At 29.2% G+C, this 18,946-nt stretch overlaps 3 protein-coding genes across 5 annotated transcripts in view; 2 read left to right on the top strand and 1 right to left on the bottom strand.

The window, feature by feature from the left end:
* The window catches only part of LOC119667489 (rho GTPase-activating protein 20), a 58,063-nt gene extending 53,595 nt beyond the window's left edge, over positions 1–4,468 (top strand). The window contains exon 6 of one of the 3 annotated variants that reach the window (XM_038076794.1): positions 4,345–4,468. In XM_038076794.1, coding sequence (XP_037932722.1) covers positions 4,345–4,410 — 66 coding nt within the window. In that variant the 3' untranslated portion in view covers positions 4,411–4,468. The remainder of the gene's footprint in view (positions 1–4,344) is intronic. The other 2 variants (XM_038076817.1, XM_038076799.1) reach the window with 2 other exon arrangements.
* On the bottom strand, positions 3,296–4,338 carry LOC119667529 (phosducin-like protein). Its single transcript, XM_038076835.1, has one exon. The coding sequence runs from the start codon at positions 4,249–4,251 to the stop codon at positions 3,439–3,441; it is 813 nt and encodes a 270-aa protein (XP_037932763.1). The 5' UTR covers positions 4,252–4,338; the 3' UTR covers positions 3,296–3,438.
* A 7,149-nt stretch (positions 4,469–11,617) lies between the features above and the next one.
* Positions 11,618–18,545, top strand: LOC119673204. The gene is made up of 9 exons (XM_038084440.1): positions 11,618–12,173; positions 15,342–15,493; positions 15,615–15,759; positions 16,034–16,242; positions 17,220–17,418; positions 17,485–17,610; positions 17,667–17,817; positions 17,886–17,992; positions 18,151–18,545. The coding sequence occupies exons 1-9, from the start codon at positions 11,720–11,722 to the stop codon at positions 18,444–18,446; spliced, it is 1,839 nt and encodes a 612-aa protein (XP_037940368.1). The 5' UTR covers positions 11,618–11,719; the 3' UTR covers positions 18,447–18,545.
* Positions 18,546–18,946: the final 401 nt, after the last annotated feature.

Genomic DNA, 18,946 nt, shown 5'->3' with positions numbered 1-18,946 from the left:
GTAGATCTTTAGACCTTCATTGCTTAATATACTCTCGTCATTGAGTGCACTATCATACACTATGCAAAAGACCATTTCACAATACGTTTTCATTAGAATAAAAAACATTTTGTTTAAATTTATCTAGTTCTTTAAAGTGAACTACATGGCTATGAGCGAACACTACTTAATAAAGTAACTTACAATAAGTTTCAACATACAATAATTTTATTTAATTATAATAATGTATATAATCAGATTATATAAATTATCATTATTTTATAATGATAAATGCTTATTTAGAGTCATACCCATTAAACACAGAATGTGAATCAATTTTATACAATTGTATTAATGATGAAAACGCATTTAGCAATAAACGAAATTTAAAACAGCGGCAGAATAATAAAATTAATTTTTAAAATTATAATTCTCATTTACTTTAAAGTTTATTATTCATATTCCAACCAATTTTGAAAGCGGTTTTAACACGATTCACAAACCTGATGTACCACTCCAAATATGATTTTCTTTTTAAATTTGTCTGCTCTCTAACTTTATATATTTTATATTATTAATTAATTAATTAATTTTATATTATTATTAATTACACTAACATTACTTTTGTTTCCTTATTTTTGGTATTTTCCACAACATATTTATGTTATGATATCTAAATTATAGGATAATAGTCTGTCTACACATAGAGTTTTTTTTTTTATTATTGAGAAGTAGTATTAATATTTTATATTAATTCTAATAAATTAATTCCGGACTACATGCAAATATACATACCTTCAGATATTATTTCAATATTTGTTATTAATTTATTTATTTTTAAAATAAATTCTCGAATAAATTTTCTCCAACACTTTTCGAACTTCAGTGATGAAAACTTTTTGTTAAAACTTATATTTTCAATGTATAGAAAATAAAAGTATTTAATAAAGAATGAATAAATATATTCTCTATTGCATTTATTTAAAAAGCAAAATGTAAGAAATATACAATTTTTATTAGGTGTCTACAATAAATAATAGAAATAATATATGTCAACAACGATGATTGATCGGATTATGTATTAACACTTTACCATTCAAAAAAAAAAAATAATAATTAAATTTAAGGATCCCTATTATTAAGGGACTGTAAATGGACCTAGACATCAGATGATATAAAACAAATACTCTCAATGACTTTACCCAATTATTAACCAGTTTCTGCTTCTCGGCAATGTTTGCTTTTTACTCCTAATAACTTTACCTAATTATTAAAGAAAATCCAATCTTTTATTTTTCGAAAAACAAAAATAATAAATAAATCTAATAATGTAATTTAGAATCTGTCTTCAACTAGAAAAAAGAAATATTACTTACCCACCTATAGGACTATCCAAAACCATATATAATAATTACCTAAATATGTATTATATCATAAAATATTTTGGATGTACGGCCCTAGACGCATCTTCTTTTAGTCTGCAGAGTAATTTTTAAAAAATCTGATCAATCATTGTATTTGAGCAATATTATTTTAAGTCATAAAATTAAAAAATTTATATATTGTATTTTAAGAAATTATTTATTTAAAGTAGTATTGCAGTAAAAATTCCGTAAAATATAAGATTACGAATAGGTAAAGCGAAACTAAACTAAAAAGATTTTTTGTATATAGAAAGAACCACTCAAATTTTACTAGTATACATATATAAAATATTATATAATATAAAAATAATTGTAATATTTTTATTATTTCAAACATTTTTAAATTTATAAAAATAATTGTTAGTCATTTAAAAAAAATATTCATGAATTAAAATTTAATCACATCTCTTCAAATCTATCGATTTAAAACAAAAAAATATACTATTATTAAATAAACGCATATTATAAAAATAAATAAAAAAATATCTATATAATATTTATATATTCATAAATAAATTTACTATATTTAAATCGCGTTGTGTGTGGTAATTATATAAGCATTTTTAAATTTAATATTTAAAATAATAATAATAAATAATTTAATTAATTTTAATAGAACTAACAACACCAATTTAGTTAAAAATAAATTTAATTAAATTTTTATTCAGCTATTATTATATAAATCATAGGATATTAGAAAAAAATTCATTGTAAAAATAAAATGTATAACAATGCAAAATACAGGGTGTTTTTGAAAATTGTGACAGTATGTGTATTAATTATATCTATATATAACTTCAAATTTTAAGTTTTTTTTTGTCAATATATACATTATAAGTAATATAATATATATTATATTGTATATACTATTGTATATATTTTTATCTTTTACTTATTATAAAAGTATATAAATGTTATCAGCAACTGTGTATGTATTATTATAATTAGCAAAATCAATTGTAAATATTTTAATACGCATTTAACAATTGCGTATAATAATAAATTAATTAAATTTAATTTTAAAACAAATGTCTTAATTTAGAAAATTTTTTTTACTGAAGATTTTTAAAGCAGTAAATTTATAATTGGAAACGTAAGTATTAAATGTTTAATTGAATTTAAATCCATATATTATATATGATATATATATTGCTAGAATGATCAAACAAAGATTAGACCCTTTAAGCAACTTTTTTAAATTTAGAATATCAAACAAATGGCTTCAGCAACAGCCACATTTAGATTATGATGTCACTTATTTACATATGATAATATCATATCACCATACCAGCTCCCCTCCCCCTAATTTCGGCGCTTGGTACGCCCATGCTTATCTATGACAGCCAGGTGGCGCTTCCTTCCTTTGGCGTTTTACCATTCACAAGAACATACAATTTTTTTAATATTTTTTGTACTTAAAGGTGATAAATAAAATTTAAACAATTAGATGGGGATAAATAAAATTACATTTATTTAGTATGTTAAGATTAATATGATTTTTTAAATTTCATAATTGTAATACATTTAAGATTATATGTATAACTGGGTATATAATATTCATATAAAATTTTTTTAAATATAAATATTGCCTTGCTTACATCATGTATATGAAATATCGACATATACAAGCTAAAGTATATTGTAAAGGATGAACACATATCTATCTATTCTACGAAAATTCATTTTTAAAAATGTAGAGTAATAATTGTTATAAAAATAAATCGAGTGAGATATATGAGATTTCAAATAATTTTTTAGGAGTTCTTAATTATTAAGTAATTCATTTTTATTTAAACATAAGAAAAATATTCTAAAAACAATATAAAAAACAAATAATATTTAAACAACACAATAACTTAATATGTTATATAAAGATATGATTTTATGGTTACACAAAATATGGGTTTACCCAGTTTATCGCATTTCTTTAACTTATAATTTTAAATAGATTAAATAAAAATTTTAAATATTAAATGAGTGTTTAGGTTTGCGTTTGAATGAATAATGTATACTTAAAAAAACTTAAATTAAATTTTTATCCTAGAACGCCGTTTTCGATTAAAAAACTTTCAACATCGGATGGAAAGAAATCATCGGAGAGATCATCAGTAATGCGTACAAAATTGCCAATCAAGAGTTGTGCTCTGTATACCAACAACGCTGGTAAGCCTTTCACGCGAAAATCTCGACTCATGCCAGCAACGGAACTAGCAATTTTAGCAAATTTAATGGACGGATATTCAGTGGCTAATGTGTCTAAGCATTTATTTAACGTAGCACAAGCACTTACAGCATTATCATATATATGTATAATAACTGTGATGTGTTTGTTTTCTTTCTCTACACAATCTAAGTACTCTTCGTGTGTGGTTAATTGCATCACTTTACCGAATTGATTGGTGTGTCCGCATTGCTTTAACATTTCTACCATGCGTTGCTTTTGGAATTGTTGCAAAAAATCTTCGCTCATTAGTTCTGCTAATTCTGCATCAATGTCATCCTGCTCTTTACGTTTTTCATCTTCTTGTGGTGTACTTGTAGTTACAGCCAATTTTCTTGCTAATTCGAGACGTTGTCGTTCATTTTCTTCACGTTTTTCAGCTTGCAATTGTTTGAAACGTTGCCAATCTTGTACGACACCTTTTGGACCAGTATTAGTTGAAGTATGCGATCGATAGCCTCCTGCTGGTGGCTCAGGACATGCACCAGGATCTAAGCAAGTAGCTCCAGCACTTTGTTTACAAGATTCTTTACCTTCAGCATCATCTTCATCATTATCTTCACCTTCGCTACTACTGCAATAATATTGCAGTTTCTCGCCTAATAATTTATCTTCTAATGTTGCCATTTATAAATCTCTTTCAATATTATCGCTTTTAATTGAATTTTAGATTAGTGTTTATGTATTCTAATCTAATTTGCACTACTTTTTACTTTTTAGCTTCGGATGTTGCATCGACTGAGAACTGACAGAACTTTGACAGCGAGCTGTTTGACGTTTGTTTGATGACAAGAAATTCGAACGCATTAAAATTAATGGTTAAATTCAATTTTTAAATATTTCGTAGCTCAATTTATTTTATTTATAATTAATTTTATTATAAATTATAAAATTATAAATTAATTTTAATGAAAATTAAAATAAAAAACAAACAAAAAATAATTTCACATAAGACTTATAAAAAATTAATTTAAAAAATATAATAATTTATTTATATTATTTAATTGATTGCATATTATTATATATTTTTAGCAAAAGTGAAACACGGTCCGATGTATTTTTAACATGTTCTTTACTTCGCTTTATTAACTATACTAAAAATGAATAATGAATAATAATTACAAAAGGAATATAGAATAATGACAGGCCAGAGTTGCCAGGCAATTAATATTTAAAAAGTACTTTACATAACAACACCCCCTCTTAAAGTGCTTTTATTATGTATAAAATATGACTTTAATATTTCATTCCTAATTTCCGTAAGCAATTAACATGCTTTTCTGTAGTGAGTCCTTTGGTAAGGACGTCTGCGGGCATTTCTTCTGTTGGCATATATTTGATTTTAACAGTGCCGTCGTTAACCTTGCTGCGAATAAAGTGATAACGAATATCAATGTGCTTTGTCCGTGGATGATACCTGAAGCTTTCCGTTAATTTTTGAGCGCTTTGATTATCATTAAAGATTTCAATTGTTTTACTTGTAATGCCAACATCATCAAGGATTGCCTTTAGATATAACGCTTCTTTTGTGGCCTCAGATATGGCCATATATTCTGATTCAGTGCTTGAAAGCGCTACTGTACGTTGCTTTCGAGCTTCCCAACATATCGCTGCTCCTGATATAATGAACGCATACCCTGAATATGAACGTCTATCGTTTAAGTCAGCGCCCCAATCAACGTCAACCAGACCATACAATTCTTCATTGTTTTTCTCATACAATAGACCATAGTTGCTTGTACCTTTAAGGTATCTTAGAATTCGTTTTGCTGCTTTCCAATGTTCCACGTTATAATTTGAATTGAACTGGCTAAGAAAGTTTATAGCAAACGCAATATCAGGTCGAGTTGTAACAGCTAAGTACATTAATGCTCCTATCAAGCTTTGATAGGGATACATCTTCATAACACCTTCATCAATTTTTGTTGGTTTCGTTAACTTAATGTTCAATTCTATGGGAGTCTTCACTGGTTTACAGTCTTTCATATTGAACTTTTCAATGATGCTTTTTGCATACTTCTCTTGTGAAAGAAAAACTTGATGCTTGCTTAAATTTTGATGAAACTCGATGCCAAGACAATTACTTACTATTCCCAAATCCTTCATTTCGAAATCATTCGCAAGTGCAGCCTTTATTTCTTTTATACGAAACTTATTATTGGACGCTATTAGTAAATCATCTACATATATTGTCATCAAAACAATGTCGTTGCCTTCTCGCTTAGTGAATACACAAGGATCCTGTTGTACTGCACTTAGACCCATATTCTGTAGTTTCTTTGTCAATTTCATGTACCATGATAGCCCAGACTGACGGAGTCCATAAAGAGCTTTCTTTAATAAACATACAGGTGACTTACTTGATTTAATCGCCTTTAACCAATGCTGCGCTGTTTCTTTAACTTTTCCACACAATATTGTTGAAGTTTTTCCCACTGGTTTTGATGAAACAACTTTGTTCAGGAATGGTATAAGATAATCGGGAATTTCCATGAAGACACTCTCTTCGATCTCTCCATTTAGGTATGCTGTAATGACATCCATCTGATGGATCTCCAAATCCATTTTTGCTGCCAGTGCCGCAAGTAGTCTTATAGATGTTGAACGAGCGACTGGAGAAAACGTATCATGAAAGTCTTCACCTGGTCGTTGTGCAAAACCCTTCGCTACTAATCGTACTTTCTGTTTTCCGTCATCTTTAGTTCGAAGCACGAATCTATTCCCAATAACTCTTCGTGATTTCGGTCTTTCGACCACTTCCCATGTTTTATTCTTTAGTTGTGCCACCATTTCGTCTTCTAGCGCTTTTGACCAGGAATTTGTTTCATCGCTTTCAAGTGCCTCCAAAATCGTTACTGGAGTTTGATATGTAGTGAGAAACGCCATTTCACAATCTTCAAAAACGTTGTTGTCAGGTTCATCATCTGAATGGTTTTTATCACCAATTTTTCTTACTGAACTTGTATTTTCGTCTTCGTTGGATGATTCTTCACCATTCCGATTTGACGTGTAATATTCTTTTCGAGGCCTACCGCGTGAATTTGTGCGAATAAGTCTCGGACGACCTCTTCTACGAATGGAGTTTTCTTCTCGCGTATCTGTATTTTCTACAATTTTCGGATTGACCGACAGTTTCTGATTTTCACAATTTTCGAACGCAATATCGATATAATCATTTTTTTGGCAGTCGTTTTCATTGTTAATATAAATGTTTTCGTATTTATTATGATAGATATTTTTGTTTACGAACACGACATCACGGCTTATTGTTATATTTCGTTTTGTAGGTGACCACAGCCGATAGGCTTTCGCTTCGTTTGAATATCCAACAAACATGTAAGGTTCTGACTTAGAATCGAATTTATCTCTAGTCTTATCCTTTTTTAGGACATATGCTTTAGAGCCAAATACTTGAAAATGTACAATAGTTGGCATTTTACCAGTCCACAACTTGTGCGGTACTACACCGTTCAATGCTTTTGTAGGACACCTATTCCGAATATAGCACGCTGTATTTATGGCCTCTGCCCAAAAATTTGGCGAAACTTCAGCTTGTTTCATCATGCAACGGGCCATTTCAACTAGAGTTCTGTTTTTACGTTCAGCAATACCATTTTGCTCCGGCGTATATGGAGCAGTTAAGCGTCTTTGTATACCAAATTTCCTCAAGAATAAATTAAATTCAGAATTAACGTATTCTCTACCATTGTCTGATTGTAAAGCCTTAATTCGTTTACCCGTAAATGTTTCTACTGCTCTTTTGTATTGCTTAAATACATTTAATACATCGGATTTTTGTTTTATAAAATATACTTGACAATAGCGTGATTTGTCATCAATAAATGTTACGAAATATTTTGCATCCGAATTTGATGCTGTTCTCATTGGTCCGCACACATCACTATGCACGATCTCTAATAAATCACTTGTTCTAGTTTCTTTACTCTTAGGAAATGGTTTTTGTATTTGTTTTTCACTAATACAAATTTCGCAAGTCGGAAGTTTTTGTTTAGGATTTAATTTTAATCCGTGTACTAGGTTATTACTAGCCAATTTTTTTAAGATCGTTTTCATTTATGTGGCCCATTTTCTGGTGCCACTTTTCAATGTCACATTTTTCTTCAGCAACTTGTGCAAAATGATTTTTATTTTCAACAATAAAAAAATTTCCACATCTTTTCGCTCTAGTTATAACCTTCTGATATTTGTCCAATACGATTGCATCTGAAGGGCGAAAATGCACTTCATATCCGCTGTCTACTATTTTTGATACAGAAAGTAGACTTGTACGCAAGTCCTCGACATATAGAACTTCTTTAAGATCAATGTTATTATCACGACCGTATACGTCTACAGTTATTTTCATTTTACCGACGCCGTTTATATTTGTTGTGTTGTCGTTTGCTAAGTTAAGCACTTTATTCGATTTTTGAAAGTCTGTAAAATATTCACGGTTTGCACTTAAATGGGCAGTACATCCACTATCTAGGCACCAATAATTTTCTTTTATTGAGCTAATAAATGCATCTTCAACATGATAGCTAAAATTATTGTTTACAGGTTTTTCCGAATTTTTCAATTGCGTGTTATTTTCAGCTTTTGCTTTATTTTTACATTCACGTGCAAAATGTCCGATTTTGCCACAATTAAAACATTGTTTGTTTCGTTTAGAATCACTGTATCGTTTGTTTTGTTTTGCGTTTCGGCTTTTATTTCGATTTATGTATAGAGAGTTTTCATCACTATGTCTGTCTTCTTTTGTCCTTTGCGATTCAGCTTCTTCTAATATTTTCACTCGAAGTATGTCTGGCTTTGGCAGCTCGTCGCGCGTTTCTAACGCGCACCTGAAAGTATTAAAAGAATCGGGTAGGCTATATAGGAGCAGTATGGCCAGAAGCTCATCCCCGATGGTGACGTCAATTTCCTTTAATTTTGCCACGGCTTCAAAAAAATCGTTGAGGTGCTGTCTAACCTTTTCACCCTCCTTCATGCGCGAAAGTGCAACCTTTTTCAGCAACGTCGCCTTGCGCGCAGGCCCTTTTGATGAATATGTGGCTTGTAGTTTCATCCACATTTCGTTTGAATTTGTGCATTCTGCAATTAATCTTAATTCTGATGCACTTACTGATAACATTATATCAGCACACGCTTTCTGATCAAAGCTGATCCATTTTGCAGCCGCTTCGCCCGTTGGACACGACGCAGTACCTTCGACATATGACCATAAATCGTTTTTTATGAGAATAGCTTTCATTTGTAATTTCCATGTATCGTAGTTTTCCGCGTTAAGCGGTTCAACTCGAATCACCGTTCCCGACATTTTTATACACGTATTAAATCTACTTTTTTATGTGCACGTGCTTTTTACTTCGCAGTGGAAGCGTCCTGGGCCCATAACCTATTATATATTTTTAGCAAAAGTGAAACACGGTCCGATGTATTTTTAACATGTTCTTTACTTCGCTTTATTAACTATACTATAAATGAATAATGAATAATAATTACAAAAGGAATATAGAATAATGACAGGCCAGAGTTGCCAGGCAATTAATATTTAAAAAGTACTTTACATAACAACACATATTGATTGAATTGTTGTATTTTGATTCATTGTTAGAAAATCTACAGATGTAATAAAATATAAAATTATATATCATATCATCAAATTTATATCAAATATAAAATCCTAATTAAATAATTATTAAAAAAAAATAAAAAAAAAAGGATAGTGGTCCATCGGTAAGATACATCAAGCGGTATAAATGTGGGAAGAAAATCAGAAAGAGGATCATGTCGTCAGATGAGTAAAAGTAAATATTCACTAATGGGAGTAATTATTGTCTTTGTGTACATCAGGGAATTAGAAAAAAATCAAATAAGTAAAATTTTTACCATATAAGAAATACATGTGTTCTATGTGCTCTATATATATGATTGGTTATACAAATCTTAAATTTAGTTTATAAATCAAGTTATAACGTTTCAAATAAACGGAATTTAATAAAGAATTACCATTACTAACGAGCAAATTAATATCTGACCATGTTGTTAACTTTAAATAATAATACAATCATAGCAATACAAAAAAAATTCAAGTTTATTTTCATAAAAGTTAAAGAACTCTATATTTTGAAAGTATATAAAGTATATAGAGTTCTGTAAGTCTAAGATTCTATGAAGAATATTAAAAATCCGTATATATAAATCTATTACTTGCATAGTTTTTGTATACGGATGTGAAGTATGGTTATTATATATTATTATTAAATAACCAGCTTTAAATATATGCGCAAATACCATTTCAAAAAAAAAAAGGAAAAAGTATTACTGATGGTTCTTTTCGAATCCAAACACATAAAATAGGAACGTATGTGATAACATATATTGAATCTAAGCATTTGAAATAGAATATTGACATATGTTAGTATGTGCTTCAAGCATATGCCAAAAAATTGCACTTACAAATTGGTAAAGTTAGATCGATGTAATAATCGATGCTTGTAATATTAAACAAGAAAAACAAGTACGACTTCAGGTTGTAACATTTTTGATTCTTTTACATTGTGAGTATATATTAGTCAATAAAATACATATGCTTCGATAAATATTTTAAATTAAGTATAAATTTGAATGATGACCACATTAGGTTCTATATGTGTTGTTTTAAGACAATTATAGTATTATATTGATTGTTCTTTTATACACTATAATATTCTTATTACTAAAAATATTCTCTATGCTTATCTCCTGAGAAACTTATCTTTGGTTTGCCGTCTCTGAGGTTGTTATTCGATATGCACAATATTCTACGCAGACATTGATTGGAGAAGACTTCCAGTTTTTGTATGCTACCTCCCACGACCCATACAACATCGCCGATTTGACGCTAGAGTTATAAATGTTCAATATTGTGCGGGTAGGCAGGTACTGGACTTCCATACTGGCATCAATCAATCCCAATATAACAGAAATTGTTGACGTCCTCTAATCTATGACCAACGATAGTAAAAGGTTGTTGACTGATCACATTGATACAAAGTGTTTTTGTTTTTGTTCAGTTGATTTTAAGCCCCACAAGCTTAGTTGTGTCCGAATGTTTCTCTAACATGTTCTTATAAAAATCATCATCATCAGCAATTCCTGTATCTCCCATTGAAGCATAGGACCTTATATATAAAAAAATAATGAATTATTAGATGCGGTATGAATATTTAAAATTTTTTTTTTGTAAATTTGTTTAAGAATTCTTCTTATAGAAGTATAAGTATAAATACGTAATGAATAGAAAAAACAAGTAGAGCAATAGAAAACCTATAAGGGTTTTGACTCTAAAATTTTTACCAACAAAGAGATAAGCAAAGTTAGAGGTAATAGCGCGGAGCTTAAACAATCCTCTAATTTTTATCGAGAAAACAAACTTATTTGTAACTTTTCCAATCAAGAGCTTATAAGACTAGATTGTATGGTTGCTTTTCCTGCTCAGAGACTACAAAGTCTCTGAGTTCTACTACGCAGGACCAGTAAGTCAAGATACGAAAATATATTTAAATAGTTTAAGTTTATAAAGATTTATAATGATAAAGAAGTAACGTAACTACTTCTTTCTTTATTAATTACAAGAATAAAGCAAAAGGAAAAATTTTTTATATTAATAACAGTTTTTTCTTGTATTCGATCAGGTCTTATTGTTGAAGGAAGGATTTATAAATTGTTTTTGTGTTCTATATTGCCAGGAGCCTACCCCAGCCTAAGGTAGGTTACTAATTATACACCTTTGTTTTAAATGCCGGCTATTTATGCTAACACAACTAACCATAGCATTAAGAAATAACAAATAAAATGAAATGGCAGTTGGCCAATTTTAAAGAAAGAATAAGACTTGCCCATGCACAATGAATGATTACATTTTACATTATGTACTGCAGTTCGAAAGAAAAAGAATTTAGCTAGTACAAGCCTATTTCGTTTATAAAACAAATAGAATTTGGTGCATTTTAGTTTCGTGAATTCTCAAGATTGCATGCGTTGGTCTTCAACGGATTAGCAAAGGAAAATTGCATAATTTTTTATTTGAATTAAAAAATTACTTACTAAAATGAGTGGTCATAAGAAAAAACCGAGGCAACGTAATAGGCCCAAACATAAAGCCAATAGGTTGAATGCTGAGGCGAGTCTCACTTGTGAAACTCCAGCCGATAATTGTAATAGTGTAAATGATCGGGTATCAGAACTAAATATCGGTCCGGAAGACGAACAAAACAGTGAAGTTCCACTAAAATCTGAAGCGGCTCAGACACAGCAGAGTTCAACAGATAATGAAGCTATTAAGATTATACAAAAATTAATTCGTGAAAAATTTTTAAAAAATCAAAATCAAAATCAAATTTCTAGTGAAAAATCTAACAAAAAATGTTCTAAGCCAAATTCAAGTGAAAATTTGACAGAAGTGAAAAAATCAAAATCAAAAGAAAATGTTGCGAAAAATTCAATTAAAAATAGTGCGTTTATAACGAATTTACAAAAACAAGTCGAGCACGTAATGGCAAATGGTGGGTCTCTGTAAGAATAGGTCTGAGAATGTGCAATTAGTATTAATCATATAAATGAACAGACGAGTTTCTGTTTTTCTTAACTAATTGCATGCCATAAATTCAAATTTGAAAATAAAATTTATTTTAAATAGATCAAAATAGATTTATTCTAATATTTTAAGTATGCCTTGAATGATTGCAGGCAACCATAACTAATTATTATAATTTTTATATTTATATTATATTTCTCATTGTTCTAATCTAATTTCAAAGTAAAAAGTAATAAACATAGGTTATAGCTTCTATAGGTAATCTGTTCGCGTACTTAGAAATATGAGTTCAAAGGACAATATTTCTGATTTCCGAAATTAATACCATATATTTAATATATAACAGTCAATTTTATTAATTTATTTAATTTATTTTCTCATCTTCAAAATAGGTCCTATTGAGTACAATATAACTATGCCAGAGTTTGACCCAATCTTGTATATATAATTTTTATTGCGTAGTTTGCGCCAGCTTTTAAGCGCATCATAAGCATAGGATTTATAAAGGTTCGGGAAAACGTGTCTGTAGTAATCTACTTTGGATGATCTTTCTAAACAAAATTGATATCATTTAGCACCATTTATGTGGCGATGTGTTTCTTGCCCATAATAACAGTAATAATGTTATGAATGAACTTAACGATATGGCCTTCTTTTCAGCCAAGTTCCGAAGACTTATATAGCTATTTTCAAGCTTTAGTTTTTTAATTTAATCGATGTTTTCATTCTTCGTACAGCCCCTGCTACATATCTGTGTTTTTCCATTTTTCTAGATACGCTAATTTAGCAACAGCTTTCAATAAAGACATCTATTCAGATTAAATTTTTCCACGACGTTTTACGTCAAAATGGTTCAGTTTTCGAGTTTTGTACATTAAAGTTCAAAATTTTTACGTTAAAACTATATATAATAAGTAGTCCCAGCATTTGGTATGTGTAGTTCTTTTTAATTGTGATTTGTATAATTAATATATATATAAAAATTACACTTTTAAACTTCTATATTTAGAGTACTTTCCTATATTGGCATATATCGAAATTAAATTATTTTTCAAAACAGTTGATTCTATTAAAAATCAGTTGTTAAATCGGCGTGTCTAGGAAATCGGAATAATCCTAAATATGTAAACTAAATTGGCTAACAAATAGTAAGGTCAGCTGTAGAGACTTTTTGTTAAAATAATGTTAAATGTTAAAATATTGCTGTCCAAAAACACCATTGTTTAAGTGGTGTAATTTTTGGCACCACTGTGTATTCTACATATTTCCTCATTATGTTGATTTTTATGTGAAAAGCATTATTGATTTACTTGCTTTATCTATCCATATCAACTATCGTGATCCTACTAAGGTTCTATTATAAAACCTATAAATGTAGAAATTTTTCACATCACTTTTCTGTTCGATATTTGTAGCATATATAAGGTTGTCTGAGATTAAAGTGCAATGTATTGAGATTTATGTGCTTTTTTCGAGAAAGTAATTTTGTAGTTCGAACTCTAGTTTATATTATATATAAAAATTACACTGCAAGGTCTGTTTTCGTGGTTGTATTGATTTATGAATTTAATACTTATTTTGTATTGTATTTTTTTGTTTATTTATAACTTCACTTATATCTTTGGTTTTAATATCGATGCCAGTAACTTCTAAACAAACTGTCGATAATGTGTATATATTTTGCATATATATCTACTCTGATTTTCTTATCAATATTAAAACATAAAATATTATGTCAAAAAGTAGCCATAGAAGTAGTTAAACTACTTCATACGGCTAAGTAAGTCGTGTCTCTTGGGAGGCAGAGTGTCATTAGAGTCTATTCTATTAAAAATGGAACATGTTTCTATCGATTTGTGGCATATTTTTGACATGACTGTTAGCAGCAAACTAAAGTTTATGGAATACCAAAATTTCTTATAACATCTTCAGCAGTTTCCTTTCAGTTTCACAGAGATTGAAACATCAGACGAGTAAGTAAAAATAAATTGGATAAAAATAATTAAATGCTTTTGAAAGGAAACCGTTTGTTAAGGAAGACATTATGCTGAAATCTATTATATATACAAATACTTTCTTTGCTACATACAATATCAAAATGTTACCAACTCACCTTTACCATAACAAAAACTGTGTCCTTCTTAATATCGTTTAATAAAAAATACCTATATCAACTGGATTTTGATGGAACTAACATGCCTAAAAAGTCAAATTGTAGCAATATAATATATCGTGCTCGTTTCTGGTTCAGAAAAAATAAATGTTTTTCAGTAGGTTTTCTCTTTACAGAATTATAAATCGGTAATAATGCGGTTTGTTTATTGAAAGAATGTATATATTTTATTTTAAATGGTATCTAGGAATACCAGATAATTAACAAATCTGAAGAATGTGGTTAGAATACTATGGACGTGTGCGAGTTAGGCTAAGTTGATGCTAAACCAAATGGGAGATTTTTTGGAATATTTTGCACTGCACACATTTAGCCATTTATCAACACGTATCGACACATCACTACATTACCGGCACAACTTAGAATTTCCCTCATTTAGAACGCAACTTAGCCTAACTCGCACACGACCTATATTTCATGAGATAATTTGCTGAGGAAATATATAATGTCTGCAGATACTATTGTGTACTTTAACCATTTCAGTTAATAAAGTAGAAACTGGTGGAGTAGATTTTGATGCTTTTAGCTGGCACGTTACTTTTAGTTATTTTTACGAATACTTCAGCCAAATTGAATATTAACTGCATAGAATAATACACTATGGGGGTTTCGTTAGTTGATTACATTTAGACTCGATCCATTGATACAAATAACACTTCTGTTAGCAAAAGCTCTAATTAACATTTTTGTTAAGAATTTATTTTACCCACTGATTGGTAGTATACGGATTTACTTCGTAATTGATATGAATGCAATTTAGAATGGCAATTTATATGCAATGCTATATATTCTATTTATCATTCAATTTATTTTGTAAATGATGTTGAGAACTTATTATTTTTAAAATTTAATTCATGACGTTGTAATATGAATTTGTAAAAATATTGATTTTAATATTCTTAAATAATAATCATATTTAAACACAATAATAATAATAATTCTTAATAACATAATAATTTACAGATTCCATCGATCTATCAAATACATTTTTAGAGAATTTACAAAAACTTATTAATCAAACGCCGATTACCGATGTCGAGACTACCGACGATGAAGAGGAATACATTGAGTATGTGTATAGACCACGTCAATACTTTTCCGTTTCGCTGTGCAATGTAAGTTTACAGAGAAAAAAAATTGTCTGCTTTTATTTATATATACCTAAATAAATATATTCTATTCGTATAAAGATTTATCGCTATTTAATTTAATTTTAAAAATGTGTTTTTCTTCAAGTACTGCAAATGTGATTTAAATGGACAGATGCTCCACGAGTGTAAACGCTGCAGAATGGTTTTCTACTGTAATCCGGAACACATGAAGAGCGACGAGCAGCACCGGCAATGCTGCTATGCATTGAGGCAAGTTGCCGAAAATTGTGGTAGGTCATACCTAATATTTCAAAAAACGAAAAAAAAAATTAACAAGACACACAAATCATATCGGATATGTTAAATGAATATTTTAATGAGAACATTTTTGGTTAATGGCTATGAATTAAATATTAATTGAAATCTATAAAAAAAAAATGTGCAAAATTATTTGAATATGTGCGAAAATTAATGATATGCAATTCATTTAATTAATTTATAAATATATAATTAATACAATATAAGTTAATGAAATGTGAAATTATATTTATATATATATAACAGGTGGATATATATTCTACAAATGCGATGTGTTTACAATGGATCAATTTCGATCTTACCGAATTGTCACTGTCCGACAAGTGGAATCTATAATCAATCGCACCTTAACACCTACCGAAAGAGAAATAGTGTTATTTCCAAGAATATGTACCAACAACAAATGTAGGGAATATCGATTTAGTAAATTAATGGATTGCAAAAAGTGCGGACAGGTCAGTTAATATCAAATTTTTATAAACAAAGAGCTTTCAGCTATAAGGTCTTACAATAGATCGATACTGGAATACGAAATATTTTTCAATCGATCTTTACCAAGATTTTTGAGAGTGATGAGGTGAAAGATCGTTGTCAGAATTGCCCTGCTAATTGACTAACTGTACTATAACTGTACTAACTGTAATAGTTAAGCTATTTGTTTGAACCGTGACCTAATACTTACTAATCTGACTATCTAAACTAAATATTACGAATAGTAAACTTTAGAACCATATCTTCCTAACTCAACTTGTTAGTATTCCTTTCTGAGTTGGTATTTGCCTATCCATGAGCGGCTCTTTTCTGCTCATTCTCCCACAGCTCGTTAGCGGGCAAGAAACTTTTTTCATACGATTGCTCATGCATACGAGCGAGCGCAATTACAGCAGCAAAGACTATTCAATATAATAAATACTCATGGGGTGAGTTCTCGACTTGGAACATCTCATGAGCAGCTCTTCAATATAAGCAGATTGAAAGCTCACGCTGATGAGCAGTTTTTCAATACACGCAAATTTTGGGCTCACGCTCTGAGCAAATACGAACCCTGATTCCTTCAGTATTTAATGTAACTAGTAAGTTAGGTTTCTAGAGTTAGTTTACAACAATAATATATATTAATTATCATAAATAATATTTTTATTAGCAAGTGAAGTCAGTTATAATTAAAATACGTAAAACATGGATATCGTGCATGCGATGTTTAGGATTAATATATCTATTTTTTTAATAATAATTTTGCTCTTATTCTTTATACATATATGACTTATAAATAAATTTGTAAATAAAGGATAAATTATAAATTTATATGAATAATAACAGTTTTACTTATATAAATTGTATATATAATAATTTTATTATTACTAAAATGCGCTAATATATATTTATTTGGTAAAATAATATTAAAATCTGTATTACTTTTTTGTGGTTTCAGGTAGCATTCTGTAAAGATAAACCAGATCATTTAAAAGCAGATCATATCTTATGGTGCGAACCATTTAGATTATTTAAGAAATTAATAATATTCCAAGAGAAATATGGAAGACTTGAACCTACATTACCGTCCAAAGTTTTAAAGGATCTACCAGGCGCCGTTTCAAATACACAGCACATGTTTTTCAAATTGAATTTAGGTATAACTTATATATATATAATATTTTTTTGAAATATACATTAAAAAAATATTGAATCTCTTTTAGATATCAAGGAATCCTGTGAATATGCAGTTCTAAGTCAAATTGCAACGGGTCCTTTGACGGCTTGGTATGCACTAAAGCTTTGCGAACAGTTAAAGAGTAATGAAGAAGTCACTATACATTTAATTGGTTTGTAGATTGGTACTATACTCATGTATATCTAAATCTAATTTGCTGTCTTACAGGGGCTGAAATTGAGTTCGAAGTCGATACGCTTCATAAATGGGAATTATTTTTTTTACACATAACACCACATGTAAAAATATTAAATATAGTATTTATAGGACCTGAACTGAAACAGACAAATATAAGTTTTGAACAACTGCAAAAAACTAAGTAAAAAACATATTTATATTATTATAAATAAAACAATTAAACAATATTTAAATTTCTTTTTCATTTAGATGCTGCCGTGTATGTCGTAAAAATGGTCGTGAATTGAATTATTATTTTGAAAATATTGTTTATCATGATTATCGTAAAGGAAAGACATTTTCTCAACCAAATTTAAGTAAGCTTCTAGATGGAATATCTCAAGTGATTAGTTTCTATCTCTTAAACTATTCTCATTTAGCTTTTGCTTGACTTACAGCTTCAATATTAAAATCTTATGCCCTCATTTGTTTAATCGTTTAATCCAAATATTTTTTTAATTCCTTTATTTTGCAGTTTGTTTCTTCAATGCTGGACTATACCGTTCCACTGGTTTTCAAATGGAAGATAGTTGGCCAGAAACTATTGATGCCGCTGTTAATTTAAAATGTCCAATTATCGTGACATCATACACTGCTTACGAAAGTCCTTTGGATATGAAACAGATTTTACAAGATAGTGGTAGATGTCTTAACATAATATTACCGCCTACTATAAACCCATTTGCTTCAACAAAGCCGGAAAGGAACTTCATATCAGAAGAAGACGCTCCATTGATTTTTAAAAATTATTATTGTTTTGTAGTTGAATAAAACAAAATTTTTTTTCATTTATACAAAAAAGTTGAATATATCTTAATATTATATAAATTATTTTTATTATAAGCTAAAGCATGTTAGACCCAACAACTTCAACAGAAGTCCTCCAACACATTGAGGAATATCATTTGCAGTTTTGTATTAAATAAAGTAAATTTTTTTTATTTATTTCAAAAAGTTAAATATATCTTTATATAGTTTGTGATTTTTAATATAAGCTAAAGAATATTAGACCCATCAACTTCAACAGAAGTCCTCCAACACATTAAGGAATGTCTTTCACAACATTTATGCCATAAAGTTTTACCATAATTTCCTCGCTTTTCCTTGAACCTTGAACTGCAAGAATTAGAGTACAGCTGTCCTTACTAATAGTTAAACAATAATCAAGGCACTCAATTCACATTGGATGACATGAGGACTAACGATAGACAGTCTTGAAAAGCTTATTATTCTTTACCGCATTAATCAGATAATTATTTAATGAACTCTGT

Source organism: Teleopsis dalmanni, chromosome 1 (assembly GCF_002237135.1).
Source record: "Teleopsis dalmanni isolate 2A chromosome 1, ASM223713v2, whole genome shotgun sequence".
Taxonomy (NCBI): domain Eukaryota; kingdom Metazoa; phylum Arthropoda; class Insecta; order Diptera; family Diopsidae; genus Teleopsis; species Teleopsis dalmanni.
This window is presented reverse-complemented; position numbering and strand designations above follow the sequence as displayed.